Source organism: Zonotrichia leucophrys, chromosome 4 (assembly GCF_028769735.1).
Source record: "Zonotrichia leucophrys gambelii isolate GWCS_2022_RI chromosome 4, RI_Zleu_2.0, whole genome shotgun sequence".
Lineage (NCBI taxonomy): Eukaryota > Metazoa > Chordata > Aves > Passeriformes > Passerellidae > Zonotrichia > Zonotrichia leucophrys.
In genome coordinates, this window is record NC_088173.1 from 43,573,118 (window position 1) to 43,589,700 (window position 16,583).

A 16,583-nucleotide genomic window follows, 5' to 3' on the forward strand; every position below is an offset into this window, starting at 1 on the left:
GGAATGACTGACAAAGTACTTAGGCCAGCTCCTGAAGCCTCTTTGAGAGCACTGAGGCTCATGGCAAATAGATAATGGTGCAAAAAAGGATTTATTTGGTACACCAGTGTGTCTCTTCATGTTGGCTCATGTCAGCTTGTCTGCATTGTCTTCTTTACTGATTCTGCTACTACAACAGCTTTCTCTTTGAAATCTCCCTCATCTTTAAACAACAGATATAAGCAAAAGAATTAGAAGTATTAAATACACAATAATTTTTAAATATACATTGTAGGGGGATAGAATATAAGTAAATAAAGGTAGTATAGAAAGTAATCTTATCTCCTAAAGAGTTGCAGCCGGGTTAATTATTAAAGATTAGGAGCAGGCCTGACTTTAACAGGCCACAGCTGTAGCCAATAATAAGAAGAGTGTTATAAAAAAGTGGGTTGGTTGGTTGAGGGGACCTGGAGTCAGTCAGATCAGTCTGGGTTACTGTGAGAAGAAGGAAGAGTCAGTGCTGAGAGGAGCTGCCTACCAGAAACATCAAGGAAGTACCAAACTCTCTAGCAATGTGGAACCTTTGCAATATAGTGACAATAGAATTCTTGCAATGTAATGGCAACAATACATGATGTTTTCCTCACAGCAGAAAGAGGAAAGGGAAGAGGGTTCTGTAGGAGGTCCTCAAAACACCTATGGCAGAGTAGAGTAGGATAGGTAGCAAATTTCTATCTCTGCTTTGAAAGGGAATTGTAGGTAAGAACAAAGAAGAAATCATTGTTTTAAATTATATAGAGTTTTTTTTGTTTTACCCAGACATTCTTGAGGAGTTGATGCACTTCTTAGCTGATATTTTTCTTCTTTTTCTCCCTCTTGGGATTTGTCCTGCTTTTGTTCAAGGATTCATGCAATTTTTCTTTTTTTGCTGTTTTACTAAATAGAGTAACATCAAAGCCACAATGCAGATAAAGAAAGTGAACCTCCCACATTGATTAAAAATGTAGAGCACAAGAGGCCAGAAACTGGAAAGAAATACCAAATAAATACCTTCCCTAGAAGTGCATTTGGGATATATTCTTACCTTTGTAATGCCAGTGGGAGTTATCTGTAGGAATCCCTCTGGTAATGAGATGATAGCATACCTCAGTTGGTCATAAAAAAGGGCTCAGAGGACTCTGAAGTTTCAGTTCATAAAAAAAAGTAAATTAGTTCCACCTAATTCTTCCCACTGACCCCATCTACCAGTGCTGAAGGCCACGAATTCTGCTTTTGGGTTTGATCTTTCACCTGTGTAATTTCAGTGCAAACCTTCTGTAGGATTTAGGAATGCCTCTGACACAGTGAGCACCCAGGCACACCTAACCCTGTCAGTGTGTCACAAAAGCCTCTGGAAAAAGGAGATAAGTAAGGGTGAAAATTCTTTCTGTGGACTTCAGCCCCTTGCAGCTGTGGAGCTTTGTGGTGCTGCTCACTTGGAAAGGGCTTTGTGCTTTGGAAACTGGGCATGAGAGACGCTCTGCTTCTTGGAACTGCCTTTTGTAGGGTGTTATAGGGCAGGGTTTGCCACAATGAGCTTGCAGTTGCAATGGCACTGTGTAGTCTAATGCTACTTTTAATTTAAAAGCATAGTGATGCTGGTTTCCTCCAAACCCCAACAAGGTAAACAGTCCATCTGTGTAAGAAGCAGGGTCACCAACTCATCCTTAGTGCCATGTTTTGGCAGTTTTGCTACTTTTTTAGCCTCTATGTAATTCAGACCTGCATATTGTCCTTTTAATCAAGCTGTTTCTGGATTCCTCAATGGGATCATTGCAATAACAACGTGGATGTCACACAAGATGAGTGGCATGTCTCAAAAGGAGAAGGCTTTTCTTGCAATTAAAAACATTGTTGTTTCACCTTGGTAAAGCCGCCTCTGTTGAGTGAATGCTGATGACATCTCTGAGTGTGTGCTTGAACAATGCTGAGGGCTAAGGAGATGAACACTTGGCTTTTCATATCCTACGTGTTACCTTTTTTCAGTCATTCAGCACTAATATTCTTTCACAACCATTTTTCCAGTCTCATATTTATTTTTCTGCATTAAGTCCAAACTATACAAAAGCTACCTAGAATTCATTCTCCCATCCAAATAGTTCATGAACACATCTTTTACTACTGCTGTGATCATTAATAGTACCCTGAGTCTTTTGATACAGAATCGTGTTCTGCAATGGAAAAAACTCTTGTGGAGTTGGTGGTCTGACAGCAATTTTAGAAAAGAATTGTTAGCTCCGTGTTCACCCCTAAATCTCAAAAGTGAAAGATTTGGTTATTTTTCTCTTGTTTTAAAACCTTTTTTATATTGATGCCTGTTTAAAAGCAAAAGAAAATTCTGGAGCAAATTTTCTGGTGATGAAACATCATCTGTTTCATCCCTGCATCAAAAGCAATCCAAGGACATGGGTTTGTTCATGGAGCACCCTCAACCCAGGGAGAGGCAATGCTGTATCAAAGCCATGCAGAGGCCAGGGAGGGGAGGAGGCAGTGCACCCTCATATTATCCTTTGAGAAGAGATTTCAGCACACAATGAGCTTTGTCTCTCAAACAGTAACCTTAGTGTGTCCTTTACTGGTGCAAGCAAGAACAGGGATGAAACTTCACGCTGTGGAGCCAGCTGCAGTTAGGAGTCGAAAAAGGAGCTTTTTCTCATGTGTGGGGCTGCACTCCTGACAGGCTGTTCCCCAGAGTGCCAGGACAAACAACTGGGGATGTGCTCATTTGTTTTCTCTCCTTTTCCTTGAAGGATGGACTCACCCCACTGCACTGTGCAGCACGAAGTGGCCACGACCAGGTTGTGGAGCTGCTCCTGGAGCGAGGTGCCCCCCTGCTCGCACGGACCAAGGTGTGCATGGGCTCTGTCAGAGTATGGGACACCTCTGTAACCTTCCACAGAGCTTACAGTGTCCCTGAGAGGACAAGGAGGAAGACAGCAATGTTACTGTCCTCCCAAAGGAGATGTATTAATGGGAAGAATGATCCAAAATAAGGTTTGCTTACATAATCCTTTCCAAATGCATGAAAACTGTACACTTGCTTGCCCATCTCTCTAGTATCAGACTAAACACAAGATGTGGAGTGCTACTGCCAGCACTTCCCTTGTGCTGCTTCCTGAGCCTGTAGTACACAGAGATGTGAAAGCTGGGTCAGTCACTCCTGAGAGGTGATTCCTGGTACATATTTTCTGACCCGTCACATACAATAATGAGGACAGTTTCTCCTAATTATTTTTTCCAACTATTTCGGAGTTGGAAAATTATTCCAGTGTCTTCTTCCTCACATCTGGAAAACATACATCTAAAATAAATGCATTTCCAACAAGTTCTGTGTCTTTGGTGAAACTAATGAGGGGAAGATATTTGTATAATAGCAGAGCCCACCGAGCAGCACCTCACAACAACAAATGTCCTTCTTACATGTACTACAGTCTAAGTGGGGATTACTGAAGCTGCTGTTCTGTTCTGTCACAGAATGGACTCTCCCCACTCCACATGGCAGCCCAGGGGGACCATGTGGAATGTGTCAAGCACCTGCTGCAGCACAAGGCTCCTGTGGATGATGTGACACTGGACTACCTGACTGCTCTGCACGTGGCCGCTCACTGCGGTCACTACCGTGTCACCAAGCTCCTGCTGGACAAGAGAGCCAACCCCAACGCCCGTGCCCTGGTAAAGCTGTCCCACATGGGTCATGGAACAAAGCTGCCTGGTAGCTCTTGCCAGGAAAGCTGAGTGAGAACTGTCAGCAAACTCCACAGCCTTAAGTAGATGCAGTAGCCACAGGGGTGTCACACTTGCTGGTTACCAGTCCTGTGCCTTGTGTGCTTAGGCCTGGTCATGGAACACACCCCTTGGCAAGTGGCTGTGTGGTATGGTATGTCAGGTATGGAACTCTGCAGAGTCCCTAAAATTAGAGCAGGTTCTGGCTGATGTTGATGTATACATTGGTGTTTTAATGAATTAATGGCTCAGTTTTCCATACCGGGTGATAGAATACACAATTTCTGGACTTTCAACTGAATTAGTAAGTTAATTGCCAAGGCAAAACATATTGAAAAGCTAATATTTCTGCATTTATCAAATGATGACAGTTTCCTCTATTAGGTGCCATTTTGCTTTCCAAAAAACAGTTCTTATCCTTACAGGACAGCAGGTATGATTCCTTTTACTCATTGATCGAACCATTGCCCCTAACAATGAGGAAAACATCACATTTGACTCTGGAAACATTTGGAGTCTTTAATGTACCCAAAGCCAGACAAGATTGCAATTTTCTCTACTAGGCACTGTTAGCTGGCTGGGAGTTCATGTACCAACATATTGCACTCTGTCAGGAAGAGGAGTCTGTGAACACTTGAGGTTCTCCTGTGTGGCCAGAGTTGTGCCATGGCCAGCTGTGCTGGGGGCCTCTACAGAACCCCACTGCAGGGCACTCAGCCTTCCCCAGCTTCCTGCCCACACTAGGACCCACTGTTTTTCTGTGTAGGCTCTCCCTGTCCTTTGCTTCCTTGGAACCGACACCGTCTTCTTCTGCCCCCTCATTTTTCTTGGCCTTTCCATACCCACAAATCCCATAGCTCCTTTGGCTTCCTCCTCTTACACTTTCTTTGCTTTGCTTTTTTCAGTGCCGTGCTCACTTGGGTGATCTTTGTTGACGCTGTTTTTATCCTTGCTTGTTTTTCTTGCCAGTCTTCTGATTACCTGAACTTTGCTCAGCTACTCACAAATACCCCCTACGTCTTCTTTCTCTCTTTCCATGACCAGAAATATATCTTCTATTCCCCTCCCTCCATGCCTCCCTCCCTGTGAAACATCTGAAACAAAAGGAGAACACCCTCAGGCTGCTGCCTCTGCTCCCTTCCCACCAAACTCATTTTCTCTCTCCCATCAGGGACTTGTCGCCTTTGGCTTGTTGATAGTGTTTAATATATTAAATGAAGCTCATAATTTCTGTTAGTGATTGATTTTTTTTTCTGCCTTCTCCCCTCCCCTGTCAAAGTGTTCCTCACTTAAATAGAAGTAGCAAAATTAAATCAACTGAGGCAATGAAATTCAGTGAAAAATATTGAAACTTCTGAAACAGTAAAACTCCCTGTGAAATATATTGAGAGATGTTGTGTGGGAGGTAAAATATCAAATGGTTTTGATTATTTCTTTAGAAATCAGAGAAACAGTAATCATATTCAGCAGAGTTCAGCAATGGAATAAGTATTATAAAGAATGCTTTTTCAGCCACTTTAAAAAATTGTTAATGTTTGCAAAATGCTTTGGGGATACAAGCACTATGTGAGTTCTCAGCTTTTTTAATGTCTTTATGCTTTAAAGCACCTTCAAATGAACTAGTGATTAACATTTCCTTTAACAGAAGCAGCCTGTAGAACAATTGTTACTTGATTATCTTTTCCCATAAACTAAGATCTCACTGCAAGGTTCTGGTTACTACTGGTTGGTTGTTTGGCAATACTGATGCTTTTCATTAGAAAATTTACCAATTTTTCAACATTATCTAAAAAATGTTATTTGTGCTTCTCACTAAAATGTTCACGTGTGGTAAATAATGTGTTGGTTCAGCTTCAGAGACACACTTAACCTGCATTAACTGTCATCAGACTATCATGATACCACAGCTCAAGGGGTAGTTCTTTATTTAAGGTACATCAAAATGTACACACATTTTGTATATATGGGTATAAATATAAAAATAAACACACACAGGTCCTTAGATTTCAAGTAAAATGACAGATTAAGGTGGAACCTGTAATAAGCACTCTGTTCCTCTCTTTTTCTCAGTTTAAGTGGCTTCGAACTGAAAGAGAGTAGATTTGGGTTAGAGATTAGGGAGAAATTCTCCCTTCTGAGGATGGGGAGGCCCTGGCAGAGGTTGCTCAGTGAATCTGTGGCGGCCCCATCGGTAGAAATCTCCAAGGACAGGTTGGATGGGGCTTGGAGCAACCTGGCGTAGTGGAAGGTGTCCCTGCACATGGTAGGAGGTGGAACAAGATGGACTTTTCCAACCCAAACCTTCCATGATTCTCCTAGGGAGGTACAGGAAATGCTTTGTAAAGGTGCTGATTCTGAACTGTTCACTGTAATTTCTTCCATTTCCCTTGTGTTAGGCAGTCTTGGGAAGCACTGGGAGTGCTCCTCACAGATGTGTGTGCAGCCCCAGGAAGCACACACATACACATACATACATGCAGTTGGCAGGCAGTACAGATGTGTCTGTATGTGAAGTCTGGAGGTGGAGGTTTCCTTTCTCTCCCAGGCCTGGGAAGAAAGCAGCAGCACTGCTTTGTTGTGCCTCAGATAGTGGGAGATGTCTGTAATCCATAACCTATTGTGCTTAAAGAACAGCTACTTGTGGTAGCCTAACCCTTGTGCTCCCGGTGTGGCAGCATGGAGCTGCGTGGGAAGTGTAGCTGCATGTTTCTGACTAACACCACTGTCTTTTGCACAGAATGGTTTTACTCCACTGCACATTGCCTGCAAGAAAAATCGCATCAAAGTCATGGAACTCCTGGTGAAATATGGGGCTTCAATCCAGGCTATAACAGAGGTAGCAAAACGTTTCATGTCCTGCAGAAACACCCCTTCTCTGTCTCTCCTTTTTTGCTTTCTTCTTCCTGTCTCTCCTGTCCCATCTCACTTTCCTGCATGTTTGATTTGAATGAAGAAGCCCATCCCTTGAGCCGTGCAGAGGAGTAAAACTGCTCTTGCTTTGTTTCGCAGTCGGGCCTCACACCAATACACGTGGCTGCATTTATGGGCCACTTGAACATAGTCCTCCTCCTGCTGCAGAACGGAGCCTCTCCTGATGTCACTAACATTGTGAGTATGGCTTTCACTAGAACCTTCTGCTCAGGACCCTCAGAAAGTCCCTGGTTACCCTGTAGCTCAGCCCAAGGGTCACATTTTAATGGTACATTGTTGAATATTAGTGCAAGTTATTGTAGCACTTTTAGTGAAGAGGGGAAAGCGATGGCTGCATGTGTAACAAGCCATCTCTGCTTTCATGTGATCTGCAACAATGCTCAAATAGGTAAAGTTTTCCTTAGAAACAGACAAAGCACACCAAAACCATCCAAAATGGATTATAAACCAAATCCCACAAAGTCTGTGTTTCTGTTCTGAAGGATGAAATTCAAGTCCAAATGGCTCTAATTTCTGCCTGCATGACTTCGCTGGCTGCCATGAAATTGTGTCATTCCTGTCAGTGAAAGGGTATGAAATGCTTAAAACCCCAATGATTAAACAAAAAACAAACCTGGGAAGCTCAAGATGTTCTTCTTAGACAGGAAATTCCAGGAACCAGTGATTAAATCTGGAAAATGTGACCTTTGGGAAGTAACACAAAATGCAGAACCTGACTTACCATAGAAATCAGTGTTTGTATACCAACAGCCTAGTTACCAAAAATAGGGGGGAAAAAAATGAACGAACAAAAACAACATTATCATTTTCTGAGATGTATTTCGTAAGATATTTTATTGTTTGAATTTATCAGCGTAAACAAATATTCAACTTGGGACCACCTGTACTTGGGAAGCAGCTTTTTTCAGTACATAAGGTTATAGGTAAGTGTTCCCAGCAGCAAAAACAACAAAAATTTAGTAATCCTGGTGCTCATTATTTTTTCTCAGATAGAAAAACCTTAGATGCAACCCAGTGAAATTGTTAGCAAGCAGAATTGTTAATGTGAATCATTTAAATAGACTTTCCATATTTTCTTATGGAAGCAATCCTTATGCAAGAACTTTATTGATAATAAAAATACCAACACAAAATCCTTGTGGAAGCAGTTAAAAATATTGTGTTACCAGGCATTTGTGTGCAAAGTTTAACACTTTCCAATTTCTGCTACACAGGTGTCTTGGCTTTCACTTGGTAAGCTGAGTTTCCCTGTTGAATTACTGTTTCCAAAACCTCAATTGCTTTGCTAATTCGACCAAAAAGGGTCGTTGCAGAAATTTGATCTTTAGAGTATTTTCACATATTAAACAGCTTATTCTTCAGGTAATAAACTTTATATATAGATGGAATGATAAAGATTTTTAGCTAAGGCTGTGGGATTTTTTTCTTGCATACCTACTAATCACAGCTGGTAATACAATGTTAATTTAAGAATGACAAGATAAGTCAACTCCTGGTGAGGAGGGTTTGCTGTAAGTAAAAATCCCTATTAGCAGGCAAGCTAAAGCTACTTCTTTCCCTCCATCTAGATGAGGACAAGAGGACATGATTCCCCATTCTGATGTAAAAGGTCTTGACTAGGGTGCTCATTTTGGCAGTTGCAGTTTAAGTGGTAGTCAAGGGGAGAAAGGCCTTACAACAGAATATTCTCCAGCTCTGGTGTTAGAATTATGAACAAATAACACAAAGAAATGATGGGTCCTGCTGTGTTCTCATGATATAACGTGAGATGAATACAGCTTCAGGTTGCAGAGCTGTCCCAAGACCTGATGCACCAGATGCTGGTGAGCTGCCCGGGGACCGTTTCAGTCCACTTTGGGACACTGCACGCAAAGAACAGAGCCCAATTAAACTAGGAATGCTGTCCTCAAGGAATCCTCATTTCAGTGGTTTTTTTGAATATTCCTGATCTGAAAATGCTTTCCAATATTTCATATCCTTCAAATTCTGAGAGCTACAAAAGGCTTGAAACAAGATCCATTCCACAGCCTGGAGCCAGAGCCACACTGCTGAGTACAGATTTTACACATTCCGTGTGCTGGCTGAGTTGTGCTCAGCCGTTGCAAGGCCTCTTACTGCTGCCAGCTCCACACAGTGTGCAGGAGGGGACCATCTGGAAAATTATCCCCTTCCATCTTGAGGCTCCTGTGCCGTGCAATCCCTAGAGAGACACAGCTCAGTGTACTCTCATCTCCTGTACAGCACACGAGCTGATGCTCTGGTACGTAGAAAGCTGAGGGGCATACGTGACCAGGGCAAGTCTATCTGACAGAATTTTTCCCAAGCCAGGATTTTCATTCTGTCTCTCAGTACTTGAGTCTTGGATTGTCCAGATGGCAAACCAAGGCATTCCAGGTACAGCCACATGTATTTACACCCTGCCCTGTGGCAGAAGCCAGAGTCTCAGCTGGCAGAAGGACGGGTCTCAGTCCCATGGGTGGGACTGGCGCTGGCAACGATCTTTCTTCATGGAAGTTTAGGACACTGAAATGCTTTTGCTTTCCTGCAGCGTGGAGAAACTGCATTGCACATGGCAGCACGTGCCGGGCAGGTGGAAGTGGTTCGCTGCCTCCTGAGGAACGGGGCCCTGGTGGATGCCCGAGCGAGGGTAGGTGTTCTGCTTACAGTGTTTTCTTTTTCTCTTAAAACCACGGCTGAAGGAATCATTCACCACCCTCTTCTCCTCCATTACTCCATTTTTTCTGCTATCACTTCCTATGACTCTGCAAGAGAAACGCATAGGAAGGCGTGTGGGGACCCAGGAGGATGCTGGGCTCAGGGTGGCTCCCTAGCACTAACGACCCACTGGATTTGAGTTGTAGGAAGAACAGACCCCGCTGCACATCGCCTCCCGCCTGGGCAAGACGGAGATCGTGCAGCTGCTGCTGCAGCACATGGCGCACCCCGACGCCGCCACCACCAACGGCTACACCCCGCTGCACATCTCTGCCCGTGAGGGGCAGCTCGACGTCGCCTCCGTGCTCCTCGAGGCCGGCGCCTCGCACTCCATGTCCACCAAGGTAAGGCTGAACTGAGGAACTGAAGCACTTTGGGCCCTTTTGTTGTCTTCTTATTGGGTTGGCAACAATCCAGTAGGCTGGAGTGACGTATCGCAAGCTAATCAAATTTCAACTTGGCTGTTATCTAAAATTGGGTTTGGTTGCCACTGAAGCCAAAGGCAGGTTTAAAATGTCCTTGTTTCTCCCTTTCACTTAAAGGCACAGCTTTTTTTTGGCAGAATTTCCAAAAAAGAAAAGGGAATGGCAATGATACATTTTTTATGAACAGGTCTCCTTTTATTCTTCAATACCTTATTTACTTAAATAGCATAGAATAATTGTACCTTGTTCTAGCTAAAAGGAATGTTCCTAAAACACAGAAGTCAGCATCTGCCCAGTCTCATCAAATGCTGGATCTATTTTCAGTAGTTCTAAAATGAGATGCCATGTGACACAACAGGCCATTTTGTCTGGAATTGTGAAATAATTGCCCTCCAGAATCACTAGTGAGTTTTTTAGCCAAAAACGGTACCAATAGATTACTAACAGAGAGATGAATATGTAAGATAGTAGATAACTGTGAAGAGAATGATGTATCAAGGTATCTTTTCCAAATTTAAAGCAAATTTAAAGCAAATTTGAAGCACGTCATTTTCGCTATTTATAAAAGTACCCTTGGTTTTACAGCTGGAGCTTAAAACATGTTTATGAACAACGACGTGTACCTCCAGGGTTTAAAAGACTAAACCAGCAATTTTCAAATTAGGATCCATGGATTACTGGAAGGGCTTGCTGTTCTCCTTTTATCCAGCTGTTAAATCACATTAGAATGGCTAAAAATACACTAAATACTTTCCTAATTTCCCATATTGCTTGATGGCAATTAGTATTGCAGGAACATTCTATAATTATGAATAGGAGAAGATGGAGTCCACTAGATAATATCTTTATAGACTTGTGATTTGTGAACTGAAAATGTTTGAGATTACCTGATATAAACTCTTTCTGAGGTGGGATTAATGGAACTAAATGATAATGATAATAAACATTAAACATGACTTATGTGCCAGGCAAATAGGTCATTGCAGCTTCCCAAAATTACTGTCAGGCAGCGGTGCAGGCTGCCACCTACTGTCATACATCCATGAGCTTTCCTTACCAAATTTTTAATTAAAACAAGCAAAGAGAAGGGCTCCTTTTAGCTTCAGTAGAACTTTGTGACTGTATGAATACACAAATGCAAGTACAAAAAATTTTTCATCCAACCCTTCTGGAGGAAGGGAATTAGAGTTTGGAGGATTTATCTAATCAATTTTATTGGTGTTTCATTGTTACTAGCAACGACTGATGCAGGAAATACTTCTAAAGCTGTCATCATGGAACAAAAAAAGATGCAGCTGGTTTGGGGTGTAAATTTGAAGAAGTGCCTTCATTGCCCCCACGCTGTGTGTGTTGCTAGTACAGTCTATATCAGATAAAATGTCTGCCAGCCTGAGAGCACATAAGTAGGGAAGAATAATAAAAGGGAAAGTATTTTCTTGTATTTTGTGCTTCTCGAAGTGCTTTCAAGAGAGGCTGCTCTTTCTAGGTTCAGTTATCAATTCTGAGGTTGAAGAGCAGGTGCTTAACACATAGTTCTTAGACATGAGATGTCAGCATGACCTTTAACACAAACATCTGTGTTTTATCTTCTGGAATTTTTCAGAAGGGATTCACACCGTTGCATGTGGCAGCCAAATATGGGAGCCTAGAAGTGGCAAAGCTCCTGCTGCAGCGCCGTGCCTGTCCTGATTCTGCTGGCAAGGTACTGCTGGGGAAGAAAAAGTCAGAAGCCTTTCCTTAAGGAAGAACTGTGTGAAATATGTACCCTAAGAAGGCTGCAGCTTCTTTTGCATGGTGGCTGTGGCTTTTTTGGGATCGTGTCTCCCCTGGGTGGTGGCTCACTGCTGCTACCCAGCATGCTGAGTTTGGGTCCATGGCAGGAGGGTGCATGGCTGCTCTGAGGGCAGATGTGTATCTTTGGCTCAGGAAGGACGGGTTCCATAAAGCTACCTAAATTCCCAATGGATAAACACAGGGACAAAGCCCCACCATCCCCAGGTGTAGGTGATGAAAGCCAGCGACTGCCACTGTGGTTCGCCTGGTGCGCTGCTTCTCCCCACTAACAGTGACCTGCTTGCCATGCCCTTGCTGTCCATCCCCACTGCCTCTCCCCCGTCCCCTCTGTCCCTTCCATCCCACAGCCCCCGTGTCCCCTCCGGCCCGTGTCCCCGTGTCCCGTAACGCGCTAACGCCGTCGCCGCCCTTGCAGAACGGCCTGACCCCGCTGCACGTGGCGGCGCACTACGACAACCAGAAGGTGGCGCTGCTGCTGCTGGAGAAGGGCGCCTCGCCTCACGCCACCGCCAAGGTGAGCCCGCCCGCCATGAGGGGAGCCCGGGGGCAGCCGGGCCATTTTTTACTGCGCAGCGGTAGCAACGGCGTAAAAAATGTATATTCTGGCCAGGCAGACAGGGAATGAGCACAAGGGGAGTTAATTTCAGTGGTGTCGCGGTATCGCTGCGTCTGTGAGGGCAGCCCTGAGGGGAGCCCTGGCGCTGAGGGGAGTCAGTCCCACCAGTTTTAGTTACAGCTGGAAGTCACTTCGCTATTGTGCAATGTTAGCAATGACATTAAGCATTTTATTCCGGGGTTAGGAGTGGTGTAGTGGTATCACTGTGCAGGTGAGGGGAGCTCTGAGGGGACACTGTGGAGCCCTGAGGGGACTCAGCTCTGTCAGAGGTTTGGTTGCAGTTGGAAGTCACCTCACTATTACATAATATTAGCAATAACTTTAGAAATGTACATTCTGACCGTGCACACAGATCATTCCAGGGTTAGGAGTGGTGGTGTGCTATTGCTGTGTAAAGCAAAAGCTGCTATAAGGGGAAAATGGTGACCAGATAGGTGCAACACCAGATAGTGTCCTGCTCTATGCAAGGCTGCTGATCTACAGGCTTTCAGGAAATGCTCAAGGATTGTATTGGGAATGTGGTTTCCTTGGCAGTGCATAGGAAGCAGGATAGTTTGAGAAACTTAAAAAAAACACAGCAAAACGGCCACAGGACAACCCAACCAAGCACCCCCCACAGTACCTGTGTGCTGGCACCTGGGATTTTTCCCTCACAATGTGTTATAAAGAATTAGGAAGTTGTCTTATTGCCAGAAAGTGCCATTCTTCTATGCTTAAATGATTGAATTAATCACAAAACCATTCCACCCCATTGCTTTTTCCAGCCTGTGACTGACATGTGTATCAAAATTTCATATGCAAACACATCTCTACTCATGTGCTCTAAAAAAGCATAATGTGATGAAGGGTGTGCACCCATCAGTCATCATGGGCAATGTCACTCACTGTTCAAAAGGGATTATTTGCAACATTGGTTGTACAAAATGTAGGTGTCAAACTCAGACTAATTTGAAGGTATTGGTGGAACAGACCTGCCCATCCTGGTGAGGGCTGGCTTTGTTCTGGTTTAGGCAGCGAAAATAACAGATGGACAAAGCAACACAACAGCAGGGCCATGTGGGACATGTCTGGCCTTGAAAATTTAATGAACTCTCATCTCTAATAACAGGCATAGCATCAAATAATACTGGTTTATGGCGCCTGACTTCTTAGGCTTACATGGCTGTTGCAGTAACTTTATTTTCCCTTTTTTTCCTGCCTGGTGTCAGAATGGATACACCCCTCTCCATATCGCTGCCAAGAAAAACCAGATGCAGATAGCTACCACTCTGTTGAACTACGGGGCTGAGACCAACATTTTGACCAAGCAGGGAGTCACCCCACTTCATTTGGCCTCCCAGGAAGGTCACACTGACATGGTGACTTTACTTTTGGAGAAAGGATCCAACATCCACGTGGCAACAAAGGTAACTCACAATTGGAAAAAAAGTACTATGGGTGGGAGTATCCAGTAAGATGCAGCATTCGTGTCCCTGGGTGGGTTTAACAACCTATACTAGAAACCTGAGAGCTCTGGTGTGAAATAATTCAGTGCTCTTACCTGCAAAGGCTCTTTTCTGCATGTCGTTATCCTTCAGTGGTAAGTGAAGAAATTTACTTTCTCTGGCAAATAAGAAAACAATCATATTACTGGAGTAGACTAAGAAAAATTCTATGGAAGACCTTTCCAAATTTTTTTTCAATTATTGTGCCTAACAGCTTTTGTACAGAAAACAAGGTCATCAAAAAGAAACCCCAAACCATTACTATAAATCTTCATAGTCACTGGGTTTATCTAGGGATATTTGCAAATCTTACTTATGCAGGTGAAAAGCCTGCAGCTTCTGCTCAAGTTAGAATAGAAGACTCTGGTATCTCCTTGCATGGAGTAACTATATTATGCTAATAGAAACAAGGAGATTTTAATTTCTTCTACAAAATTTGTTCAGTGCTTTGTTCACAGGAAAGCACTGCATGTGATCACAGTGAACTGTCAGTTAAAGGCTGCATCCTTTTCCCTGGAATTTGAATGGGATCTATTTCTGGAGTTAATGTTTTCATCTGGCTTGTGCCTGCAGCTGTCAAAGTTCCTCTTTCTGTCTGAAGAGTGGGAAGCACTTTTTATTAATGTGATTCTCAGCTTCCCAAATTACATTATTGTAGCAAATCTTGAGCATTCATGCCTTAAAGTTTTCCTCTATGGTTATGGTGATGTAATTGGTTTGGAGCTGTTTGTCAGCTGGAACAGGAGCAACATTGACTCTACTTTGTTTAAAACCACCACCCATACTCAAAAGCTACAATTAGGGTCTGATTATGTTTTAAAAATGAAGAGGTCGGGAAGTCTAGATTTTTCCTTATGTAAAGTAGGGTTTTATTCTTACTTTTACCTGTTATATTCCATCTCCAGGCTGGACTGACATCCTTACACCTTGCAGCTCAAGAGGATAAAGTGAATGTAGCCGAGATACTCACCAAACACGGTGCGAACCAGGATGCTCAGACAAAGGTAAATCACAGAGTGGCTGCTGTCTCCAGCGTGCCAAAGGGTGCTTACCCTTGTCCAAGGAATGTTCCACTGAGCTTGCAGTTTTACTTCTTTGTTCTCCTCCTGTAGCTTGGTTATACACCTTTAATTGTGGCCTGTCACTATGGAAACATCAAAATGGTGAATTTTCTCCTCAAGCACGGAGCAAATGTCAATGCTAAAACAAAGGTAAAGAATTTTCAATTGCTTTGCTTTTGCTCTTTATTCTGAACATGGTAACACAGCACTCCTACATGACATACTTGCTTTTACCCTTGGGAGCTCAGACCATGGCATGGGAGGTATCAACGTGTGGTAGCTGTAATGGAATGCCCTCAGTCTGCTCCATCTCATGGTGTGGTGTTCAGGAAAGAAAAGCCAGATAACTCTGTTAAAACAACACAGACAATCCATTTCATTGGTTTTTCTTTTTCTTATTACTTGCAAACTAACAAATCAAAGTTGGTTCCTGATCTCATTTTAAACCACATGGTTTACACCACTGCAATACCACTGTGCTGCCAAATAGCAAGTAACAATTCAGACACTTTCAGGGTGATGCCAGTTCTCTCCAATATGCTGGGAGAAGAGTGGGAAGAGCTACCACTGTTCAGTGTGTGGGTGGGATGACTCTGGGAGAGGAAGCAGCTGTGGTAAGGGAATGTGGTTTACTCAAGGAGAGTTTGGGGTTTTCTGAGGGGAATCTGGCTATGCTGAAATCTGACCAGATACACTGAAATGGGCCTGACTGCCTAAAGCCAAAGTCAGAACAAAGCCCATTGACTTCAACAGTTTCTCCAGGGATAAACTGGTGGGCACACCAGCTGAATGGGATGCATTCTGTAGTAAAAGCTGTGTAACTGCTGAGAATACAAAGAAAGGTTCTGATGACAGCAATGGTGTGTTGCATCCCAGAAATCATCATGTCACCCTTATCAGAAAGAAAAAGCTAACTCAGGAACTGTAGGGCTCCAGCTTGGTTAATGCTGACTTCAGGCAATCCCTGGCTGCTGGATTCAAGCTGGATGTCTTGGGACTAACAGGAAGCAGCCCACTGAGATTGTCTTTAAAATCCCATCAAAATCACTGGTTGTTTGTTCCTCTGGTCAGCTCCCCTGTCCCCAGCTGGGACCTATGGGATTATTCATTTCTCAAAGTAGCATTATTTTGTCACTGTGATCACAACTCAATGTGGTAAGAAAAATCCAAGTAAATAATTTAAAGATTCTGGCCCATCCCTCATGGGATCACCCAAACTCAATGGGCTAAACTTAGGGATTCCAAAAGGACAGGCAACAGTGCTAGAAAAACAGCTGATGAGAATTAGTAAAGCAGACACTAGTGGGATCCAAACTGTAGCTGCCAAGACATTCAGCTGAGGTATTTGGAGGCTAACTCAAGGGACAGACAAAATTATGTCTTTAGGAGTAGGTCTCTCTTTTTGTTTAAAGGACTGCTGGGACAGATTATGAATCCATTCACCCAGATATTTATTTAGAATAGTTTCATTTAGTCAGCAAGTTTGTATCAGGAAGCAGTTCTCCACAATCTCACACCTAGGGACCACTAAAAATACTGGCAATCTGTCAACTGGTGTTGTGGACTCAGTTTAAAGAATAAATCCTGGATTCAGGATAGGCATGTTAAAGAATGAATAATGCCTGTTGCAGCTTGGGCTTTCACTAGAGAAAGCCTGCACAATGCTTGGGGCAAGGAACATATGGCTTCTCTTTTGATGGACTACGCTATTGAAGCAAAGGTGGTGAATCTGCTTTCCACTAGAACCTACAGTAAGCAGTAGTTTTAGCAGTCCACACATATATGAACTGTATGTGTTGTCAGTATAAGAACTGTA

At 43.3% G+C, this 16,583-nt stretch overlaps 1 protein-coding gene across 43 annotated transcripts in view; it reads left to right on the plus strand.

The window, feature by feature from the left end:
* ANK2 (ankyrin 2) overlaps positions 1 to 16,583 on the plus strand; it is a 273,565-nt gene that overhangs the window by 189,399 nt on the left and 67,583 nt on the right. For 37 of the 43 annotated variants that reach the window (XM_064711446.1, XM_064711448.1, XM_064711467.1 and 34 more), the window contains 11 exons: positions 2,769 to 2,867; positions 3,493 to 3,690; positions 6,479 to 6,577; positions 6,751 to 6,849; positions 9,221 to 9,319; positions 9,534 to 9,731; positions 11,416 to 11,514; positions 12,022 to 12,120; positions 13,431 to 13,628; positions 14,612 to 14,710; positions 14,819 to 14,917. In XM_064711446.1, coding sequence (XP_064567516.1) covers positions 2,769 to 2,867; positions 3,493 to 3,690; positions 6,479 to 6,577; positions 6,751 to 6,849; positions 9,221 to 9,319; positions 9,534 to 9,731; positions 11,416 to 11,514; positions 12,022 to 12,120; positions 13,431 to 13,628; positions 14,612 to 14,710; positions 14,819 to 14,917 — 1,386 coding nt within the window. The remainder of the gene's footprint in view (positions 1 to 2,768; positions 2,868 to 3,492; positions 3,691 to 6,478; positions 6,578 to 6,750; positions 6,850 to 9,220; positions 9,320 to 9,533; positions 9,732 to 11,415; positions 11,515 to 12,021; positions 12,121 to 13,430; positions 13,629 to 14,611; positions 14,711 to 14,818; positions 14,918 to 16,583) is intronic. The other 6 variants (XM_064711449.1, XM_064711483.1, XM_064711477.1 and 3 more) reach the window with 1 other exon arrangement.